This window comes from Temnothorax longispinosus, chromosome 1, assembly GCF_030848805.1.
Source record: "Temnothorax longispinosus isolate EJ_2023e chromosome 1, Tlon_JGU_v1, whole genome shotgun sequence".
NCBI classification, from domain to species: domain Eukaryota; kingdom Metazoa; phylum Arthropoda; class Insecta; order Hymenoptera; family Formicidae; genus Temnothorax; species Temnothorax longispinosus.
In genome coordinates this window covers 28,515,501-28,537,697 of record NC_092358.1, presented here as the reverse complement: position 1 = coordinate 28,537,697, position 22,197 = coordinate 28,515,501, and the positions used below count along the sequence as shown (strand labels likewise).

The window sequence follows — 22,197 nt, the reverse complement described above, 5'->3', positions numbered from 1 at the left end:
TCGGTAATGCTGATGGTGCTGGGTGATGCCAATGATGCCAACTGTTCAACTTGAAATGATTTTTTGTTGGAGAGATCACTCTCTTTCCCATCGAAATAATAAATACAATACACACCTGCAATCCGATCTTAATAATTAAACAGTAATAATAATACGAGCTCTGTTTATTAATTTTATTGTTTTACAAAGATATAAAAATGATACTGTTGCTAACAGTGTTGTCTGATCTTGAAATTAGATTATATTGAGCGTGAAAATTGCATTACAATTAATTGAAGGAAGTCACTTCTGGACAAATTGTACAAATCTTTTCAAGTTATAAAACAGAATTAATTCCTCTACACATACAAATATCGTTTGTGATATATCGCAAAAGATATAACAAAAACATTTTCTATTTTCTATAATCTCATTCATTTATAATTCTAGATATACTTTCGTAGTTAAATCGTAACTTTGTTATAATGTAAAATTTTACAGCTACATCGAAAACCGTCGAGAATACCAATCTGTTACAAATGTTCAATTTTCGGCAATTCGTCGGGAATCTAATTTTTTTGATTATATATGCGCGTACATGTACTGCATTTGTGTTTCAAGATTCTGAATTAATAGATTAAGTTTCGCCTAGATTTAACTAATTGCTATAAAAAAAGCACGAATATTCAATATAGCTTAGCACGAAAAGGCACGTTTTCTTAGTCATGGTAAAATGGATTCGAGTAGAGTTAGTGGTCGCGATTCCACCTCCAGACTGTCGCGTCATCGCAGACGCACAATAACACGGAGCCATCGCGGCTTAGGCTGGTTTGTCGAATTGGCGCGGTGCAACGGGGATGCTGAAGGGACCAACAGCGCGCTTGCCCGGGCTCGTCCACGTCTAAATCCCAAACGTAAGTGCGACCGACTTGATTCCCCAGGGCGATCGTGCGCTGCCAGAAATCCATGGAGAAACGTATAAACCAAATGTCACATTCTTTAAACTCGAAACGGTGTAAAACCGTCGCGCTCGTTTCTCCACTGCGTAGCTGCGAGTCCTCGAGTCTACCCGGTTTCCAGCACACGATACAGTTTTCGCAGGACTTGCTCAAGATAAAGTCGCCGAACCACTTGACGCAGTCGACGTAATTTCGATGAACGTCGCGAGTGGTGAAGTCCGGGAAATGTTGAAGTATCGAGTCAAAGGGCCTGCCGTTGCGGGTGGGATTGCAATGATAGGACTGTTTTATCGCTTCCTGCATGTCTGGTTTGTCCAAGGACCATAACTTAAGAGCATGATCCATTCCGCACGAGATAATCCTTTGGCCTCTTATATCGAAATCGGCGCTCAGGACTTCGTCTCGATGGCCCTCCACGCCACCAAAGATCGCGATGCACACGTCCGTTTTAATGTTCCATAATCTTAAAGCATGATCTTTCGATGCAGACAACAGGATGTTTGGATCCTTGGGATGAATCTTCAGCTCGTTTATCGCATGACCGTGGCCAATATAATGCTTGATGCAAGTCATTGTCGAGGCACTAATAACTCGGATGACTCCGCGTGATCCCGCCACAGCTAACAAAGGCTTCCCAGGATCATCGTATGTCCATGCACACGTGTAAAAGTTCTCTTCTGTGTCCGGATCGGCGTAACATTGTTGCAGCCGTATATTTCCGCTCTGCGGACACTCATAGATGCTTACGCGATTGCTACCTACAGAGGCAAATATCAACGGTTCGCCTTCCTTCAAATGATAATTGAATTGTACGCCAAATAAGGGTTGTCCATGATCTTCCTTGACGCTACAGCAGTACTTATACAATGGCTTGTCTGTAGAAGGTTTGTACTTTGCTGTTTTACTCCTGCGACGACCCTTCCGTTTGTAACGAGCGCTGCGAGTGGGCGTATCGCTACGATGAGTGCCAGCGGTGGAATTGCTTCCGATGCTGCATTCTGTTACGTCGCTGTCATTCTCACTGTCCTCCTGACTAGAAGCGTACGCCTTACCACTCGACTTTTTCATCTCAATGCTGGTTTTAATGATCTAAATAATATTATTGACAATTGATAACGGTTCTTCAACGCACACAGTCTAACATTTAATTTTTGAGAGAAAATGTGATGTAAATTACCTGCGAATCACCCTAGGTAACGCCTCTCTCTCTCTCTCTCTCTCTCTCTCTCTCTCTCTCTGTAACCTAGTTATACTGTGCGACAGTTCCAATAACTGGTATACCGCTGTTTAATCCCAATACTCCTTCTGTTATATTGAGGAGTCTACTTCCTAAAAAGAAGCAGGCTTGCGTATTCTAAAATAAAAAATATACTTTTAAATACATATAATTAACAAATATAAATTATAATGTATGAAATTTGTAATATAACTTTCAACATAGACTTACAGAAATGTTAGCGGAGAGAAAACGAATATTATACTTGTGACAAAGTTTCTTTGATTTATGGATCAATCCCATGACATTAGATATTCCATTGCAATTTACTAGGCAGGCTGCACCAGAGACTATGTAGTATTCATCTATCGTGGCTATGTTAGCTTCTATCTTAAAAATTATTAACAATAATAAACATAGATTTCTTTCAATATATAATCATTAATTAATAATAAGTAACTAAAGATGAAAAACTATTTAATATAATAAAATTACGTTAAAAATTATTTGTACAAAAGAAACTTACTTCTGACAAAGTGTGCGAAGCTCTTAAGTCAAAAGCAAAAATGATAAAATCCACAGAGATATCTATCCTCGCTTTTATAACGTCGTTAACAGATTCACACTGATGTACAGATATATGCCACTTCCTTTCTCTCGCACTTTGATGTAAGCCCTCTGATATTTTCTGGCATAATTCAGCTGATCCTACTATCTGGAAAAATATTCTATATAATAAATATATTGATTACAAGAATTACATATTAAATGTTTTGTGCTAATATACAAAATGTTCAATAAACTGTGACATAGCAAGAAGATAATATTTTTCGTCTGCATATTTTTCACTTATTTTTGCACAAGGTCACTTTTATTTCTAATTATAAAATTTACTAAAAACACCGTATTAAATATATTATTATTCCCTACAAATCCTATAATTTTCATAATAAAAAAAAAGATATAGTAATTTGAAGGATATATTCCAATCAGAAATTACAATAATTTTCAGACTGATGGACCGTGTGATAAAAAGATAAAATGTTAATTTATTTGTTAATGTAATAGGAACAAATGCCACTTATACTCTCAAAATAACTCTGGCCAAATAAATTAAAATTCACTTAGTATAGGTACTTTGATTAGGTACATTTATCAAATATGTACATATACATCACGTTATATCTTGACACCAGAAAACTGAAGCAATGACTACGTTTACACGATCCAATTTACGCCAAAGTTATAATTTTGGCATAAATCAGGCCACCTAAACGTAGTCCATGTGTTTGTCTCATTATACGGACGCCACTTCTAATTGAACCCAGCTTCAATGGCCTTGACATATATAATTGTTGAGGTCATGGTTCAAGTTTCATTTTTGTATACAATTTATTACATTAAAATGGTTCCATATGGCCTATAGGTTTCCTACTTTCCACATAAAGCAAGGTCCATCCTACACCACCTGGTGCTTGCAGGGTGGAACGTGGTGGAACGAGGTCTATTATTGTATGATTTCACATAAGTTTCCAACTTTCCACGTGAAGCAAAATCCATTCCCCATCATACAGTGCAGGGGTGAAACAATGATTGTACAATTACAGTTCATGCAAAAAGCTTGAAACTCATGTGGAATGATAAACCTCGTTTCGTCCTGCTAGCACCAGGCGCGGTGGGATGAATTTCGCTTCACGTGGAAAGCTTCGCGTGGAAATTCATGTAGAACCATTTTATATTAAAAATCGCTGTTCTTTCAAATAGAAGAAAATAAGAAAATTTGACGCCTGTATAATGAAATAAGTACCGGCAAAACTGAAGCCGAACATTCGCAAACAAATCTCGCGTAGCGTGCCAAGAGCGACGGACTTTCACTCTTTTTCTCGAAAATATGCAAGATATGCAGGAGTGCGAACAGTAAAAACTTTCTTTTCTTCTTTTTACCGTCACAGACGCACCATAAAAGCAATCAAACACTCGCTTCTCCGAACCGTGCCGCTTTTAAGGATCTCGGCCATGTTTGTTGACGGGCGACCGGGGCGACGGCACTCAGCATCAGCATTCAAGCCAATTTCAAGCTACATTCAGGTGTTTCAGCGCTGCGATGCGAGATGGAGGGACAATCTCGCGCATGCGCAGTAAGGAAAATCCTAGCAGACGCTGTCACAGAAGCTGTCAGCTGTCAAGTCAGTCACGTGTACATCGAGGGTGTCAGGGTGTCATCAGGTCACGTCAAGGCTGCATTCTGATATTCACTGTCAACAACTTTCAGTACTGAAAATCTATAGTATACGTGACGTAAAATATAGATGTTCACTACTGACAGTGAATATCGGAATGCAGCCCAAGTGTCATGTGTCATTAGAGAAAGACGGAGAAGGGTACATATATCTACTTCTTTCAAAGGTTAAAATACATGTTTCCTATCAATTAAACGAAAGATTACAGTTGCCAAGTTTATTAAATTGTCGATCATTAATTCTTTTTGTATCACTAGGACTAGGGTGAGAAAAAAAATGGACTACACATGTGACAAAATTTTATGTAGGTAGTCACGTGCGCATTAGTAACCATTAGTAACCAATCGGTATACGTTTCACTTCACCGACTTCACGACGAATGAGATTGAGCTGTTGGTCTAATGTTTGCTAACTTCAAAGAACGTTGAAGTGTGAAGTCAGCGAAGTGCGATATGCAGGTTAATAGCAGGTTTTGATAACATTGTTACGTGTGTGTGTCACGAAATAATCTCTCTTCGTGCTGCGCTAATGCATTTTCGGTAAGAACGTCCAATTGTTGAACGGTGTATTTAACTTGCAATGTATGCTTTTTTCAATGAAAAATAACATAAAACTTTTATTTACCTTATCAGCATGGTGTCACGTCTACTGAGAATTATTCAGCCCTCGATCTACATACATAGCTACGTACAACATACATAGCTGAAACGAAATTTATCTTACACTCGAGATGACGTCAACTGACGGTTGGAAGCTAAATCGTGTTCTGGGTACTGGGGGCTTCGGAACTGTTGAGCTCTGGATACACGTTCCAAGTGGCAAAAAGATTGGTAATATTTCAGTATAATTAAAATATCAATGTAAAAAGAACACATCTTATTTTGAAAAATTCTCTGAGAAGAATCATGCATACAGACAAACTTATAATACTGTATAATGAATATATATATTTATATATATATATAAAATAAAATTGTTGATTATGATTTCAGCAATAAAAAAATGCAAATGGAATTATTCACAGTTAACGCCAATACAACGAAAGAGATGGGCCAACGAAGTTGATATAATGAAACGCTTGAAGCATCCAAACATCGTAAGAACAGGATGCATTCCATTTAAGCTTCCAAATGTCGAAGAAAATCTGCCGATTCTCTGTATGGAATATTGCAGAAAAGGAGATTTGAGAAAAGTTGTATTTTGTTTAAGTTGATCTATATATAAATTGTTCTTCTGGGGTAATGTAAAATAACAGTATTTCCTTCTTTTATAGATTTTTAATCAACCAGAAAATTGTTGTGGAATTAGTGAAACAGAAGCAATCAAAGTAATGAGTGAGATCTCATCAGCTGTGGAATATTTACATTTCCATAACATAACTCATCGAGATTTAAAGCCAGAAAACATAATTTTACAAGATGAACAGAATGTGGTAAGATATAAATGAGAAAATGATTTATATGAAAGTAATTTATATTACTGACTTGTGTGCGTTGATTTAATTAAACTTTTATGTATACATGTATTACAGATCTCATATAAATTAATAGATCTCGGATATGCCAAAGAACTTGGGGAAGCAAGTACATCTGCTTCTTTAGTTGGCACGCTAAATTACGTTGCTCCAGAACTTCTTTGGGGAGAAAAATATAGTTGCTCTGTGGATTACTGGAGCTTAGGAATATTGTTTTATGAACTTGTAACTGGAAGAAGACCATTTTTACCAACAATGCAACATACTATGGAATGGTAAAAAGTGAAGAATATAATGGAGTATATTTATAAAAAAAAAATGATACAAATGTCAAGCTTTAAACTTAATGTCATTTTATAGGATGAAATACATTAAGAATAAGAGTTATGATGATATTCACGCTTATGAGTCAGAAGGGAGAGTCATTTTTGGGAAAGATATTCAAAATCCAACTCATTTATCGGAGTAAGAATCTCATTTTCTCTTTCTATAATCACGATATGTATGCAATATTAAATATTTAAGTACTTTCTTTTATAGAAAGCAAGAATAAAGTTTATATATCTTTTATTTGATAATTTTTATATACATATTTAGCACGGTATATAATATTTTTTCTCGTTTCTCAGTTGTCTTCGAAACAAAATAGTCCAGTGGTTCAGACTAGTTTTACAATGGGATCCACATAAAAGAGGTAAAATGCTCGACGAATTTGGTATGTCTCATTTAGCAGTATTTACAATGTTGCAACGTGCATTATCAAACAAAGTATGTATAATAATCAAGTATATTTTATTCCTTTTCTGTTTTTCTTGTTTAATTTGTATTTTTTATATATAGATACTATATGTCTTCTGTACGCCATTTTACAAAATTAATACATATGAAATTGATAGCAGTACTACTCTCAGAGATCTTCAGTTGTTAATAGAAAGAGATACTAATATTGAAATTAAGCATCAAGTGTTAACTGACTACAAAGGTGCAATACTGACTGAAAGTACTGCATCACTTGCGTCACAAATTAATGTATGTATTATCATATCAACTTGTAAGATACCATAAAGTAAAATGCTATTTTTAAATTTATTACAATTTTGCTTGTAGGATCATGTTTTCTTTCTCTTCAAAAATGGATGTTTGATAGAAGATATACCCACATTAAGTATTCCTACAGCAGTGGAGAAAATGATGACACAATCAAAAAATGAGTTGAATTATGAAATACTGAAAGATTATTATCGCCATACAATATATTTTACGAAAAAAGAAAAGAATTTATTTCAATTGTACATTTTTGCGCTTAGTATAAATGTGTAAGTTTTTTATATAATATTGCTATAAAATTGTAAAATTGTACCTTCTGTCAAGTATTAGTATAGATAATATTTTTGCATATTTCAGAGACTTATTACATCAAAAAATCGATATGTTTAATACGAACATGGAGAAGACATTGGAGAATATAAAGATTCTTATAGAACAAGTACATACGATTCGTATGAAATATATGAACCTGACGGATGAAGACACAACTGATAAAAGAAAAGTACAAATTTATTTTGACAAAGTTAATAAATTGGTTAGTGCAGCAGATCAGATAAAGATGAAGTTTATGTCTCTGAAGGAAGATAATAATGGATTGAGAGATCGAGCTCAAGCTATTGATTATATGGGGAATTTATCAGAGTTGTAAGTATAAATGTGTTACAGATGATTGTTATATAAAATGTTTTATATTTTAATATTCTCTCTTATATTATCTTTATAGGTATGATAAGATATGTGATATATATCTAAAATTCAAGATAGAAAGTCTACATAAAACAGCAAAGCCATTGGACATGTCGAAATTAGTGTTTTCATTTGTGACTGCGCGTGAAACGCAACTTCGTAATAAAAATATCATTGATATTACAAGGTACTAAAAGTTTATTTATCGTAAATTATACATTTCATATGTATTATATACATATTTTACTTTTAATATGTATTTTCAACAGGCTAATAGATAAATTGCAAGATGAACTGTCAAAACTAGAAAAAATATTTATTTCTGTCACTGCCATGACGAAATTATATTGGGAAGAATATCAAAGAATCACACAATCGGACACTAATAGTGTCTCTCAGCAATCTAACAACTATCAATCTTTAAATATCTCTACTACTGAATTAGATAGTGTTATTCAATCAGAGGATAATGTGATATATGATAATTTGATCACACGTTACATGTAAGTATGATGTCTCCTTTTTTTATGATATTGTTTAGTTTTAATACAGATTTATCTTATATTCTATTTCTCTTCTTAGGTTGGACAATTTGATGACTCAAATAAAAAAAAAATATCTTGAAGTGGTTAAATTGGACCCGTGATTAAAGATAGCGCTCACATCTGTATTAATCCGTCATATATTCAATTCTTGAAGTCTGTTTATCTTAATGTACGTGGAACGTAATGCCGTACACCCCATTTAATATTGGCATGTTTATCAGTCTTAACAAACGTATAGACAGGCTTGTTCAACAGTTGCTCCAATTTTACTGCTTGATATCTATCGTTCTGACCTGTTTAGAAAAGTTTGTTAAAATATAAAGTACTTTTATAACTGTAATTTTTATAAAAAGAGACTGACCTTGCAATCATTTTACACACACGCGCAATATATACTAGATATATAAAAATTATTTTTTATAAATATTTTAGAAAAATAAAATAAATAAAATAAATAAATATAAATATTCTTATTTAGCTTAATACACAATGTGAATACAGATGTGAATAGCTTATATATACGTGCGAAATAATTTTATTGTTATTTGACGTTGATATATTTTTTCTTAGACAATAACTTACCCCTTTCAAGCGCAACAACCATAATACTTAGGGAAAGGTAGAGTATAAAATAGATTTTAAGTATCTGAAATACAGTTGTGATATCTAATGTAGACAATGGATATCTATTGTATTAAAAAAAAAAATGAAATGTACTCACTTGCATTGCACGAAATATTACACTCATCGTTCTCATTGTTACCATATGTCAGATATCTATCTAGTTGTCGATATTCATTCAGACTGTCTTTGTGATGGATCGGCGAATACTTTAAATTTATAGTGTCTATGATAAAAAGTGCAACGGTTGAATGATCTTTTGTGTGCTTTATATGTGTATGTGTGTAGCTTAAATATCTTTTACTACTTTCGCTTAACCCAGATTTTATGATACCTGTTACTTTTGTATACTGTTATAGTCGTTGAAGAACACGTTCGGTCAACGATTCTAACAAGAGATGTATTTTAATATGGATAGATACAATATTTTTTTATACTCATATATTTTATTAGAAAACTGTATACAGATCTCAATTAAGGATTGAACACATCCAAATTGAGGATTGAACAACGATGTTAAAATAAATATTATGCTCTTTATTCACTATTACTTTCTCCACACTGACAAATCTTACACACCAGACTATTTTTCTAGATTGTCCACATACATCAACGATTATGCAATTCCACGTATAAAAGTCCATTGTACATTAACTTGAGAAGTAAAAAAAGAGGAAAATGCGGACTTTTAGAATATCTATTCCGATCACATGTGAGAAATAGCTATTATTCATTGTCACTAATGTCCTCGTCGGTTGTGAATTCGGAATGTTCATCAGCTGCATCCACATCTTCCGCAGTTTCTTCATCCGAAATGTCCCATTGCGGATGTTCGGTCGGTATTTCTGGTGCCTCCTTCACGTCCAACTATAAAGCATCGTCGCATCGTTACAAATATAAATAATAAGAAATGAGATTTTTTGCTGGGTTACTTGAATTGTTAAATAACTCACTTTAATGTCTTGAGCTTGATCAAAGCCCAAGAACGAATCGCTACGTAGACACACGGTAAATGTATAAAGGCCTGGCCAGCGTGGTGCCGTAAATCTTAATTGAATCTCCTCAAATTGTGCTAAGGATGTGACGTGTATAGGGGTTGTTAACAGCGTTTGACTTTTGCGATCACAGATATAGACCCACCAATACTCTTGCTTAACATCAGGAAAGAGTGGACAATGCACTTCATGTGACAAATTACTCCTTCCCTCCAACACTCTCTCCCGCTTGGAGATTCTCTGTTGGAATCTGTTTAAAAGAAAATGGAATGTTAAATTCAGCTATGAGCGAAATATATAAATAATGATTTAATATATGACGTAAAAATGAAGTATAAATATTCCTCTTACTTTTCCCATTCGGTATCGTCGTCATCGTGAGATGCGTCTTTTTTGTCGTGACTATCTTCGTCGTCACTTCGATCGCTCTCGGCTTCACTGTCACTGACATCCGACAATTTCTCCTTGGAAGACTCTTTCTCCGTCTTATCATCCTTCTTTCTCGCATTAGGAGTATTGCTGTGCTGAGTATTGTTAGCCACAGCTTGAGACTGTGCCTGTGTATTTTTAGCAGGAGCCAACTTTTTATTGGTACCCTTTTTATGCGACTTCTTTTGGCCTTTCTTTTGTTTAAGCCATGCTGGCTTTGCAGTTTTTGTCGATTGATTTTGTTCCTCTGAGGCTTCTTCAATTGCTTCACCGCCTTTGCTATCGTCAATTATCGTTCGTTCATTGACAGAGTCATTTCCAAAGAGATGCTTCATGTCTTTTCGCGTAAGCGATACCGTTACCGTTACAATAGCACCAGCAGTGTAGACGGTAGGATTCTCATCATCGATTACTGAAATAGATTGAAATACATTAAGTAAGTTATAAAGAATATAATACCGCATAAATTACGTTGTTCTAGTTAATACCAAACGTTTTACAGAAGTACAAGAAAATAACTAATATATCAATTACCTTCGGATCGTACTTTAAAGTCAATGTATGGCATATTTCCAAGAACCTTCATAACATCTTCGTACTGACTGTCGGACAGATTTCTAAGTATCAGTCTTCGTTCTTCTCCTTTCAATTGTGCAAATTGTTGAAGACTTTTGATTTGACGCTAAGGAAAAGTCACATTGTTAAGTAAATTTCATCGATAATGATAAAAACATTATCGCAACGGGTAGAATTCGCTGTCATTAATACCTTCTTTGCGTGGAAGTATTTTAAATTGTCCTCCGTTATGTGTGGTAATTGAAGGAGAGGGTTTTTAAACTCCCAGAATCCTTGGACGATCATTGGACACAGTTTCATACAGTTCTCTATAGTCGTTATGGTTGGTACTCGCGGTACTATAAAAAAAATGCCCATTGATTGTTTATTTCATGTATATATGTATCATAAAGCTATATTGAAAAAAAAATGCTTACCTCTTCTGGCATAAGCTAAAAGTATCACTTGATGGACACAAGCAACCATTTCTTGAATCAAATATGGACATTTCTTTACGATATACTGTCTGTCTTTATCCAATGTCTCAGGATTTAATGGTATGCGAGATAAATGCGCATGCAGTAGTGCTCTAGCTTTAATTGAATACAAGTGGCATAATGGTACTTCTTTGTTTTTTTCTCCTAAGTTAGGTAGTTGTTTGATAAGCTGAATATGTAAAAAAAAAATATATATATATAGTAAAATCATTATTCATTTCTAAGAAAGATGAAGAAATATAATTAAATGTATACCGAAGGAACTTCTTCGCTGTCAGAATGTCTCTCGACTATTTCGGCGTTACGTTTCTTGAAGAATTCAAAGGAAGCAGCGAGTATCATGATGACTCTCTTCAATGACATAGACGGCGTTTTCACGAAGAAAAAGTAATACATTTCGGTCGTTGTGAGGAGAACCTAAAGATAAATTTAAATATATATAACAACTGAAAATTTGTCACAAATAAAAATGTGGCATAAAAATGCCAATTACTTGATCACCAGTGTAGCGAATACTCTTGTACCACCACATTCCTACAACCGTCGGTAAAGCAACCATGAACACTAATGCGTATAGTCCTAAGACCCATACTGAATTCTCTTTTTCAACGATCCAGGAAGGCAAAGCTATACCAAAACTCATTGCCCCTGGACCATCCGGATTTCCATATTTTTCCCAGTTTTTTCGTGCTTCGTCGTCCGTTAAAGCTTGGTAAGCTATTTTTGTTAATAGAAAAAAAAAACAACTGTTAGTCTATATAAAGATTTAAAATATTAGTAGTAGCAATTTGATCTTGGAATAATTTTGAAAACGTAATATCAAATATCTAATTTTTAACTGTTATAGGATTAATTTCCAGTTTGGATACTCTAACGATTTTTATCGACCTTTCCTATGCTGTATTATTATCATGTGCGATAAATGTGTTAAAAATTTATTAAATATATTTAATAGCACGCAACATATACTCAATATTTACACCGTATGTAAGATCTGTGCAGACACTATGTTCGTTATTCCTTACCTTTAGTTAATTTCATAAAAGCTTTCTCATTTCCAGTTTCTTTATCAGGATGAAGAATTAAGGAAAGTTTGCGATAAGCTTTCTTAATCTCACCTTGGGAAGAACCCTACAATTGGAATTTGGGTATTAATTTTTGTCACGCAACAAAACTAACGGTACGTATAAAAATTATATTTTATACTCACAGGCGGTATACTTAATATTTCATACGGATCAAAGTTGGCCATTTCGTAATCAAATTGGGACACCTTATAGGCTAAAAGTATCAAGATAGCCCATCCCAGAATGATTAGAAATTTCCTGTAATATATAATAACATTTACATTAATTACATATAAATATAATATAAAAGGGCAATGAATTTTTCAATAATAATTTTTACAATTGTATAAATGTAATTTATATTATTTTGCACTTATATAATAAAATGTTATATAACATATAAAAATAATATATGAAAACTTACGTAAATAAAGCCTTGGTTTCCTTCCAAGGTTTGTTCGCTTGAAGAATAACCTTTTTCTTTTTGCACCCATCACATTGGCATTCTTTGGCTAACTGATCAGGATCTGAATAGAATTTAAATTGATATTATTCCTATAATCTACACATCTTTAAATTAAACCAAGTTTAAAAAACTGGTTAAAAATAAAGATATTTTAAACAAAACAATTTCAGTCGCCAGCAAATAATTCAAAATAAGTCGTTTTATTTCGACCCAACTGGCCAATTGATACAGGAATTGCAATTCCTGTATTAATTGGCCAGTTGGGTCAAAATAAAACGACTTATTTTAAAGATATTTTGTCACGATACTTTATATGGTCAAATGTCATTACGTGAAACACTAAAACTCGAACAATAGTGTTAATCAAAAGGTATGTACACATAATTTTGGTCTATTCATTGTTCAAATAATATGTTACAAGACTTTCATATAAATTTTGACACGAAACATAGGACATATATTGCCTTAAACTTGTGTAGTCTGAAGAAGTTAGGATCATAACATATCATATCTACATATGACTTGAAATTACTTAATTTTCTAAATACACATAATTTATAAGATTGAACAATTAAATAAGTAGATAATTTATTCGGACATTTTTATCCTCGCAGATTGGGCGAGTTTGACGCTGGGTTTCCGTGAAAGAATAAGAATGGGTAAAGGGGACCAAAGTGGAGCAGAACGTAAATCGAGAGTACAGGAAACGGTAATCGTCCGTCATGTACGTGGAACGTATACGTCGTTACCAGTTACATCGGCCGTGCGTTATCGCGGGTAACGTGTAAATTACTTGGTCTAAAAAATGGAGTTTGCCTTGATCTTTCTCCCTCCCTCTCTCTGTCTGTCTGTCTCACTCGAGTCTCTAACCTTGTTTCGGGCAACGTGGCCAGAGGTAGTAAGTCCCGGGTACCAGCAGTAGCGCCAAGAACGAGAGCAGGAAGTAAAAGAATGTCCCTCCGCTCTCGTCATACTGGAACTTCTGTCCACTCATCGCTCATTAAGTACTGCAGCGTTGTTTTAAGTAGACCGTATAAGTACATTCATTCGTAACATTATCCGGGCTCGCGCGGGCTGCGGATTCACGGACACGGACGGCGCCGTACGACATGCAAATCAACAACAGTTAGCGCCAGCGGGACAGCGGGAGCGGGACTGCCCTGTCAAGACTGCCAACTCAGCACTCGCCGCTCGGCAAGCACCGCGCGCGCCGTGGCCGTGGCCGGTGCCTCTCAAGCCGGGTCCGCTCCGCTGACGTGAGTCCGCTCCGCTAGTCCGCTTCGCTCCGCTTCTTCGCGCACTATCGACTCCGACGCACGCCGACGTATGTATGTACGACTGTATGTACGTACGCGCGACGACTGGCGATGGCGAGTGGCGACGACTCGCGACGACTCGCGACGACTGCCGACGACGACGACGATCATCAATGACGTCGACTTCGCCGTCCGCGGGAAGAGTCAACGCGAGAAATCAAGTTACGCGCGCAAACATCATCACGCGCGTCGAGAAAAAAAAAGGAGACCACAGTGACCTACGAATAGCCGATAAGAAACGAATGAGACTCGAGATTCATTCAATTTTCTCGTTTTGTAATTACACTTGTATTCCCCTTTCGCATTTCGTCTTAGCACAGAGTGCAGTACTGAAGTTTAAACGGAACAGTATCTGTCGAACTTTCTTATACGTTTTCCCCGTGATTTAAAATGGAAAAGACACGAGAAAGAGGAGAAATCGAATAAAACTTTTCAGAAATTCGAATAAGTTTGCGAATAACTCTGACGTAACCGTTTTTCATTCTTTGAGTGTTGAAAATAAAACAGATAACGTATCTTTTTGGACTTTGCGGCGAGAAAAGCGGTAAGAGGAATAAAGTGCAACGCGAGAGAAAAGGCGCGCCGCAGACCGCAGGTCGAGTGCGCCGAGGAGGCTCCGTGTATTTTGCTGCCGCCAAATAACGGGTTTTTTTTCATACGGTTTTTTAACCCCGTGAACAAGACACGATATAGTGCGTGGTGAGCAAAGAAATAATTAAGAAACCGGGAAACAATCGGCCCCGCCTCGTCGCACGCCGTGAAATTCGGCCCAATTTGGAGCGAGAAACGGGGGCAGCAGGAGGGGCAGAACTGCAGAAGCTGTGTCCTAATCGAGCAATAAATTCCCATCCGGTTGTTTCACGAAGACTTGCCCGTCCGCAAGTACAGCACTCCTCTCTGAAAGCGATCAAACTCCGATTATAACCCGTTAATGGATATTTATAATTTGTCAAATAATATATACCTACAACTCTTAATTTCTTGTCTGACACAAAAAGAGAGATTATATATTAGAGAAGAGAGAGGAGAGAGAGAATGAATTATATAATTCAAATTATTCGAAATGTTGCCTTTAGCAATTCCGTCAATTGAATCGATCACTGATTAAATTAATCGGAGTTTGATCGATGGCCGAGTCGATGACACTCCGAGCCTATTATCTCTGTGGTATACTATCTCGAGATCTTTTATATAAGTATATCTCGATCTGCAACTTCGTAAGTTGTAAAAAAATGAGAGCTCGATTTCCAGGCTCAAATTACAAGGTTTTTGTGACTAACAGTCGAATACATTCAAATAGTCGAAAAAAAAAAAACAAGTTAGAGACGTTTCAATTGATCCTCGAAAATTTCCTCTTTCTCTCTCTCTCTCTCTCTCTCTCTCTCTCTCTCTCTCTCTCTCTCTCTCTCTCTCTCTTGAAGTTAGCGTTACATTCATAATATAGCGTAAACAATTTACAAATAAACCGCCGGAAGCAAAAGTTACAAACAACATTGTTCGCGTTCCTTAGGAATTAACACGCACAGTGGAGGAATAATATGCTTTTGTTATCGCGAAAAATGAATCATCGTACGCTTCGATGAAACGTGTCATTCGAGAACGTCGTTATCATCGATCTTACGTGGCGGCAATAACAAGCAGCTGCTCGTCCCCCTTTATCGAGCGTTCGCGAAAACTCGCTCCGATATTCTTTCTTTCGCGCGGCTATTTAACCACGACGTGACGTGACGGTGACAGCTGTGCGCTCAGTTCGCTGTCGCGTCGCGCGCGCACAGTCGAGCGAGCGGTCGAGCCACGAGCGTGTCGGTGCGATCAGCGGATATCAACCTCCACGATCGACCGTCATCGTCATCGGCTCCGTTGACGGTCGAGGCCGTTGAGGGGTTGAGGTTGAGGGTTGAGCGCGAGTTGACGCCGTGGACGGATCCTACTGCCGACGCATGATTCTCTCGGACGAGGATAGTCGCGGCGCGGTGACACGCACGTCGGACGCGCGAAAATGTCCCGATAAGATATCGACGACGATCCCACGGTGCGCCGCGACGGCCGCGGTCCTTCCTCAGGTGAGCGATCGCACGCTCCTGCAGCCTCCAGCACGCTCGCGCGCGTCGGCCTAGGTTAAGTCCGCACTCCGCACCCCGCACCCTTGCTCTCGCTCGCGGACTTCACCTTCGCCACCTTTGGCCTGCGACACGGCGGTTCTTTTCTCGATCGGATCGTTCCCTCGGTCGTGTACTCTTTTACTCGTTATCTTCGCGCCGTCAAGGAACCACGTGTGAAATGTCAATGCGACTTCGCGATTGGAGAAGTGATCGCCGTGTCACAGGGTCACCCACTTGCGGGGTACGTCCTTTCTCGTTTCTAACGGTACGTGCGTTGACGTTGACTCGTCTGTTATGCAGGATAGATGCCACGCGACGACGCAACCGTCGCAACCATGTCCCTAAGAAACGTCATCGAGTGGACGTCCTCCGACGTGAAAGCGTGGCTTGTGGAAAACGGCCACGAGGAGTACGCGGACTTATTTTATTTTCACGAGATCGACGGGAAGGTACTTCTGACGCTGAAGGAGGAAGACCTGAAATCTAGTATTTTAAACATAAAGAAGATTGGCGCGATAAAGAAATTGTATCTAGCCATAAAGCAACTGCAGAGGGACAATGTCGCCGTTCTGTTCGACCTGGGATACATGGATCTGTTTCCTTCGCCGAATTTTTATACTCATCAGAATAAGCACGAGGTAAAAGCATCTCCCTAGCATGCCGAAGGAAATGTTCAAGTCAGCGACAAAGATAATATATATCGCTACATTTAACTCGTGTAATTTTACTTTAGATGCCCAGCACCGGTACAAATAATGAAATGTCTATCGAGAACGAATTTTATTCAGCTTCGGTATCGGAGGACGGACACGCCTCTTACTTGCCACCCGAAATCTGGAAAACGTTCATCAGTTTGGGATATTTATTTATCGTCACGTGGATTACTGCCTTTGTGATGGTTATCGTTCACGACAGAGTGCCTGATATGAAGAAGTATCCTCCATTGCCAGACATATTTTTAGACAATGTACCTCATATTCCTTGGGCGTTTGATATGTGCGAAGTTACCGGTACCCTGCTTTTTGCGATATGGCTCGTTGTGCTTATATTTCACAAGTATAGGTAAGAAACGAGGCCCCCTTTTAAATAAATATGGCAAAAGACGTGATTCGTCAGAGCGAATAATCCTATTAAATATGGAACAGATTTATTTTGTTACGGAGGTTTTTTGCACTGTCGGGTACAGTCTTCCTGCTGAGATGCGTGACGATGCTCATTACTTCGTTGTCAGTGCCGGGTGCACATCTGCAATGCCAACCACGGAAAGTCCCAGATGAAGATTGGTCAAAGTGAGAGAGATACATATATATTACGTTATAAAATATGTCATTATTCTTTTTCTAAACACACACCCACACACACACACACGCACACACACACCCAAGTAATATATATTTATATCTTATTTTAGTGCTGCGTATGTCGAACTGTACAATAAAATAGCAATGGCTTATGTTATTTGGCGAGGTGCCGGCATGTCTATTCAAGGTGTCAGAACCTGCGGGGATTACATGTTTAGCGGGCATACAGTGGCGTTAACTATGCTTAACTTTTTCATTACGGAATGTAAGTAATAATGTATATTAGTGTGATATTGAAGCGGCCGATTTTTAGATATTTATAGAATGCTCTTTTCTTCATTGCAGATACCCCGAGAGATTTGTATTTTCTGCATACTTTTACGTGGATGCTTAATATGTTCGGTATATTTTTCATCTTGGCGGCGCATGAGCATTATTCCATCGACGTTTTCGTCGCATTTTATATAACTTCGCGATTATTTCTTTACTATCACACGCTGGCGAACAATCAAGCACTGATGCAGCGCGATTCGATCAGAACTAGAATCTGGTTTCCATTATTTAGCTTTTTTGAGTCGTCCGTTGATGGTATTGTTCCTAATGAATACGAATCGCCGTCCTTGATAGTTTGCAATTTAGCAGGCACGGGAAAGAACATCTGGCATTGCGTACGTTCTCGGATTTCTTTCCGAAAAACGCAGCGCAACATAAACGGCAATTTAAGCAGCACAAAAAAAAAGGAATACTAACATCAAACCGGTACATAGTTTATCTTTTCTAATTGCTATATTGCTACTTTGTACTTTTAAGATAAATATGCGATGTAAGGGATACTTGATTGTTTTTTTAATCCCAATTACATGCAACACAAAAATATATAGACCTACACAAAAAGAAAAAAAGAGATGAGAGAATGATATTTCTTTGTAACGGATTCTTATGTCTGGAAATATGTAAGATACGTAAGATACATAAGTTTCCAAGAAATCAAAGTGAACCTATGTTGCATATTTGTCTTTTCAGAATGTTGACTGTTTGTTTGACAAATCTGTTTATATGTTGAAATAATATTGAAAAAGATGGAATATTTAATTCTAAATATATTTATTTTTGCGATAGGATTATTATTACGATACCGAAAGAGATTGATATAATTTATGATACAATTGATCAATATTACATGCCAGTTAACTTTGCTATCACAGAGAAATAATGTAATTTATTCATTAAGAAATCTCCAAAGACAAAGCTTAGCGTATAAAGTACTTTACTAATTTAACATGCATTTTCCAAGCATGTTGCATCGTCTAAGACTTTCTTATTTTTTTAGATAATTATGTGTATATATTATATGTATTTTAATACATATGTAATATACATATATGTATATATATATCCACGTAACTTGCTCATACGTACTTTCGTTTTCTTTTTGTGATACAAGAAGAAAGTTATGTTAAGAAAGCTATATTACGATGGCCTTCAGGGATGTTAAATTTTATCAGGAATGTTGAATGATTTTCAGTAGCTAGCAAGTTTAATAATAATGGTATTTTAGAATTTCTAGGTTTAAATAGATCTTCGAAGATATATTTTTATTTGCTAACAATGGAACGCAACATTTAAGAGTAAATGTATGTTATACACTATATCATGCATTCCTGATATTTGATAAAATTAATAATTTAAGACTGCTTAAGACTTCTGTTAGCTCATTGCAACCATATTGAAATTGTGTGATTTTTTGTCTTGCACTGTACGTACAAATAAATCGAATTTTTCGCCACACATATAATAATTTAACATATTGATAAACTATATTGACTCTGTCTTTTCAGTTTAGATAGTATTAGATGTATATTAGATAATCAGGTGTAAATCTTGGTCAATTTATCTTAAGATCTATTATTGCTAGAAACGTAAGATATATATATGTTTTTGTTAATATAGGTTAATAAAAAGAGGGATGTTTCATGAAAAAAAAAGAGAATTTATATGATTTTAATATGGTTACAGTGAGAAAACGAGCGATACATTGACAGATGTTGTATTATTAAACAGAGGCTGGAAATACTGCTGTTATTGTGACTTCTAATGTAAATTCGTGCGCAAAATACCTGTATGATATGATCGTACGAATAGCTTCTATATACGTCACATAGAAGCTATTACCAAGAGTATGATAGCTTTTTAATATTTCATCCATATCTATTTTTTACTTATGTGATAAATAACTTAATCTTGTTGACGTTAACGAGTACTGATTATTGGTAACTTGTTGATGGTGCCTGATTGTTGGTGTTTATTACTTTATATACTTCCAAAACCAAAACTATGCAATGTATGTAAACTTTCTCTCTCTCATGCTAATATCGACCAATATACCGACTAGTTTGAAAAATAGTCGGATTGATTTGGAGACGATTGAGAAAAATAGCACGAATAAAAGACGTCAATATTTCAGTAAGATATACTTTTATTGTATTTGTTTATTGCTCCTTAATGTACTTACATTTAGCGTCATAAATTCTCTTACTTTTCTAAACAAAATTAGAAAAAAGCGCACGATATCTGAATATTCGTGCCTTTCCTAATAACTTGTGATAAAAAAAAAGAATAATCATAATCATAATCTAAAATTTTCAAAATCACGGTTCCAAGAATCTCTCGACTGTATTTATTGTTCCTAATTTCTTTTTTTATGTGTCAGACAACAAAAAATTAATAATTCTGTTCCATGTTAACAAAATGGTACGGACTACGAACATTACTCGGTATCTCGATTAAATTTTAATTAACTTGATCTCGATTAAGTTAATCAGAGTTCGTCAAAACCTAACAAGCCATGATTAATTTATGGCATTTATGCAATAGCGCGATACACACACACGCAAAGCGCACGTGCGCACGCCCGGCATGTCTCGAGGTTCTCGAAAGTCTCGAGTCCTCGAATCGAGGTCTCGACTCTCGAGTACTCTCGCAGGTGGTGCGAGGTGCGACTTCACGTGTCGTGCAATCATACATTTCCGTGTGTTGTGTTTATAAACATAATTACATATCAACGTCAAAAAGTTGCAATATTTCCTTTTTTTTCATGAGTTTCGAAACGTCTCTAAATCGCAAGAATTAACATTAATTCCAATTTAATTTGATCTAATTGAATTTAATGTAGTTCTCGCTGGTCAATAGGTTAGCTCGAAAGAGGTTATCTCCTTCAAATTGTTTGAGAAACGATTCGTGCCGATTGTCAAGTTACAATTATGGCATTATCTATCTTTATTCGTTGTTCACACTTTCGACGTTTGATCGGCATAAACAACAACGCTGTTGCTTTATTTTCGAATACCGCACGACATTCGGTAAGCTCATTGCAGTTCCTCTACAACGAGGCCGTTAAACTATTTGTTTAGTGCGGTTTTGCTTATTTCGATTACGCATGAATTATATATTTTTAAAATTACTATATTAATTATTTTACGATTACAGAATTATATTAAATCACGATCGTATGCAACATCTATCGATGAAATTGAAGATATAATAAAGTCTAGTACGAAGAAACCGGAGAAAAAAATAAGCAAAGCTATGTTGATGTATTTACAACGTGCAAAGGAACATGGTAGTAACAGATTCATTCTCTTTGAAATAAATATAACTTCAATGTCAGCAATTTGCAATACTTTTTATAAATATATTATTTTTTAAATTTATTAGATGCATTTATGAAGAAAGAGATCGTAGAGTACGAGATAGGGAAGAGACACTTGGCTAACATGATGGGCGAAGATCCAGAATGTTTTACGCAAGCAGATATAGATGTGTGTAATTATATAAAAAATTGTGCCGATTTGATAAATGATGAGCTAATATCTAAAGTCATGTAATTATTACTTTTAGAGATCAATCCAATATCTATTTCCATCAGGACTATTTGACCCTAAAGCTCGGCCGATGATGGAACATCCAGAAAAGATCTTTCCAAGCAGGAAAGCAGCAGAATTTGATGAGTCTGGAAGACCCTTCCATTCTATGTTTTACACTTCGAAACCGAATTATTATGAGACACTATATGTAAGTTTCTATAATGATTGTTATTACGTCACAGATATATGAAGGAAAGCAATTAATATTTGAGAAAATTATTTTTGTACACAGAATATTGTGGATAAAATTAAATCTCTGAATGATGTTGAAGACTCGTTAATAAGGCAAGGAACGTTACCTGTGGACAAAGTGTATGTTGAGTATTTGATTTACGTAGAACAAGTGTGTACATGTTAACATGTATACAATTTGGTATATAATTTTAGAAGTATTCTGCAAAAAAATGTCAAGTATAACCATTTTTAAAAATATATTATTTTTAGCAATCTGATAGGTTCCACATGGCTTCAAAAGCATGAGATTGAAAACCAACTACTTGAAATTATTAATGATTTTGAGGTAAATAATATATTAGTAATAATTAGTCGGTAATAATGAGTAATCTTCAAAAAAATATAACGCATAATTTAATTCATAAGTGTATAATAATTCTTTTAGTACGACTATCTTATTACGTCACTAGAACGGCTATCTGATCATCCATTGTCAAGGCGAGCAACAGATTTCATTACAAAATATCGTAAAACACTTAATACCCATTCCAATGAGGTGGCAATACCATCTGTAAGTATCCATGTGCATATATAATAATGATGA

General features: G+C 36.0%; 4 protein-coding genes across 6 annotated transcripts; 2 read left to right on the top strand and 2 right to left on the bottom strand.

The window, feature by feature from the left end:
- Window positions 1–146: 146 nt before the first annotated feature.
- LOC139823464 (polycomb protein EED) lies at window positions 147–2,260 on the bottom strand. Its single transcript, XM_071796032.1, has 2 exons — window positions 2,116–2,260; window positions 147–2,027 (listed from the first exon to the last, which is right to left on the bottom strand). The coding sequence occupies exon 2, from the start codon at window positions 2,004–2,006 to the stop codon at window positions 729–731; it is 1,278 nt and encodes a 425-aa protein (XP_071652133.1). The 5' UTR covers window positions 2,007–2,027; window positions 2,116–2,260; the 3' UTR covers window positions 147–728.
- Window positions 2,261–4,401: 2,141 nt separating this feature from the next.
- On the top strand, window positions 4,402–9,308 carry Ikkbeta (I-kappaB kinase beta). The gene is made up of 14 exons (XM_071795941.1): window positions 4,402–4,560; window positions 4,652–4,933; window positions 5,027–5,224; window positions 5,387–5,586; window positions 5,668–5,826; window positions 5,926–6,143; window positions 6,229–6,333; window positions 6,498–6,636; window positions 6,709–6,897; window positions 6,976–7,184; window positions 7,273–7,560; window positions 7,640–7,789; window positions 7,872–8,105; window positions 8,185–9,308. The coding sequence occupies exons 3-14, from the start codon at window positions 5,125–5,127 to the stop codon at window positions 8,246–8,248; spliced, it is 2,055 nt and encodes a 684-aa protein (XP_071652042.1). The 5' UTR covers window positions 4,402–4,560; window positions 4,652–4,933; window positions 5,027–5,124; the 3' UTR covers window positions 8,249–9,308.
- Sec63 (translocation protein Sec63) lies at window positions 9,285–14,731 on the bottom strand. Its single transcript, XM_071795929.1, has 12 exons — window positions 13,648–14,731; window positions 12,736–12,838; window positions 12,455–12,569; window positions 12,270–12,375; window positions 11,738–11,961; window positions 11,500–11,661; window positions 11,185–11,413; window positions 10,961–11,106; window positions 10,727–10,874; window positions 10,115–10,604; window positions 9,722–10,013; window positions 9,285–9,635 (listed from the first exon to the last, which is right to left on the bottom strand). The coding sequence occupies exons 1-12, from the start codon at window positions 13,769–13,771 to the stop codon at window positions 9,495–9,497; spliced, it is 2,280 nt and encodes a 759-aa protein (XP_071652030.1). The 5' UTR covers window positions 13,772–14,731; the 3' UTR covers window positions 9,285–9,494.
- An 838-nt stretch (window positions 14,732–15,569) lies between these two features.
- Window positions 15,570–19,969, top strand: Smsr (Sphingomyelin synthase related). 3 transcript variants are annotated; one of them, XM_071796021.1, is made up of 6 exons: window positions 15,570–16,156; window positions 16,496–16,833; window positions 16,929–17,257; window positions 17,359–17,484; window positions 17,607–17,761; window positions 17,842–19,969. In XM_071796021.1, exons 2-6 carry the CDS (start codon window positions 16,501–16,503, stop codon window positions 18,243–18,245), a joined length of 1,347 nt encoding a protein of 448 aa, XP_071652122.1. In that variant the 5' UTR covers window positions 15,570–16,156; window positions 16,496–16,500; the 3' UTR covers window positions 18,246–19,969. The 3 variants fall into 3 exon arrangements, with proteins under 3 accessions (XP_071652122.1, XP_071652111.1, XP_071652114.1); XM_071796010.1 differs by having other exon boundaries at window positions 15,577–16,156; window positions 17,341–17,484; XM_071796013.1 differs by lacking the exon at window positions 15,570–16,156 and adding an exon at window positions 16,177–16,436 and having other exon boundaries at window positions 17,341–17,484.
- Window positions 19,970–22,197: the final 2,228 nt, after the last annotated feature.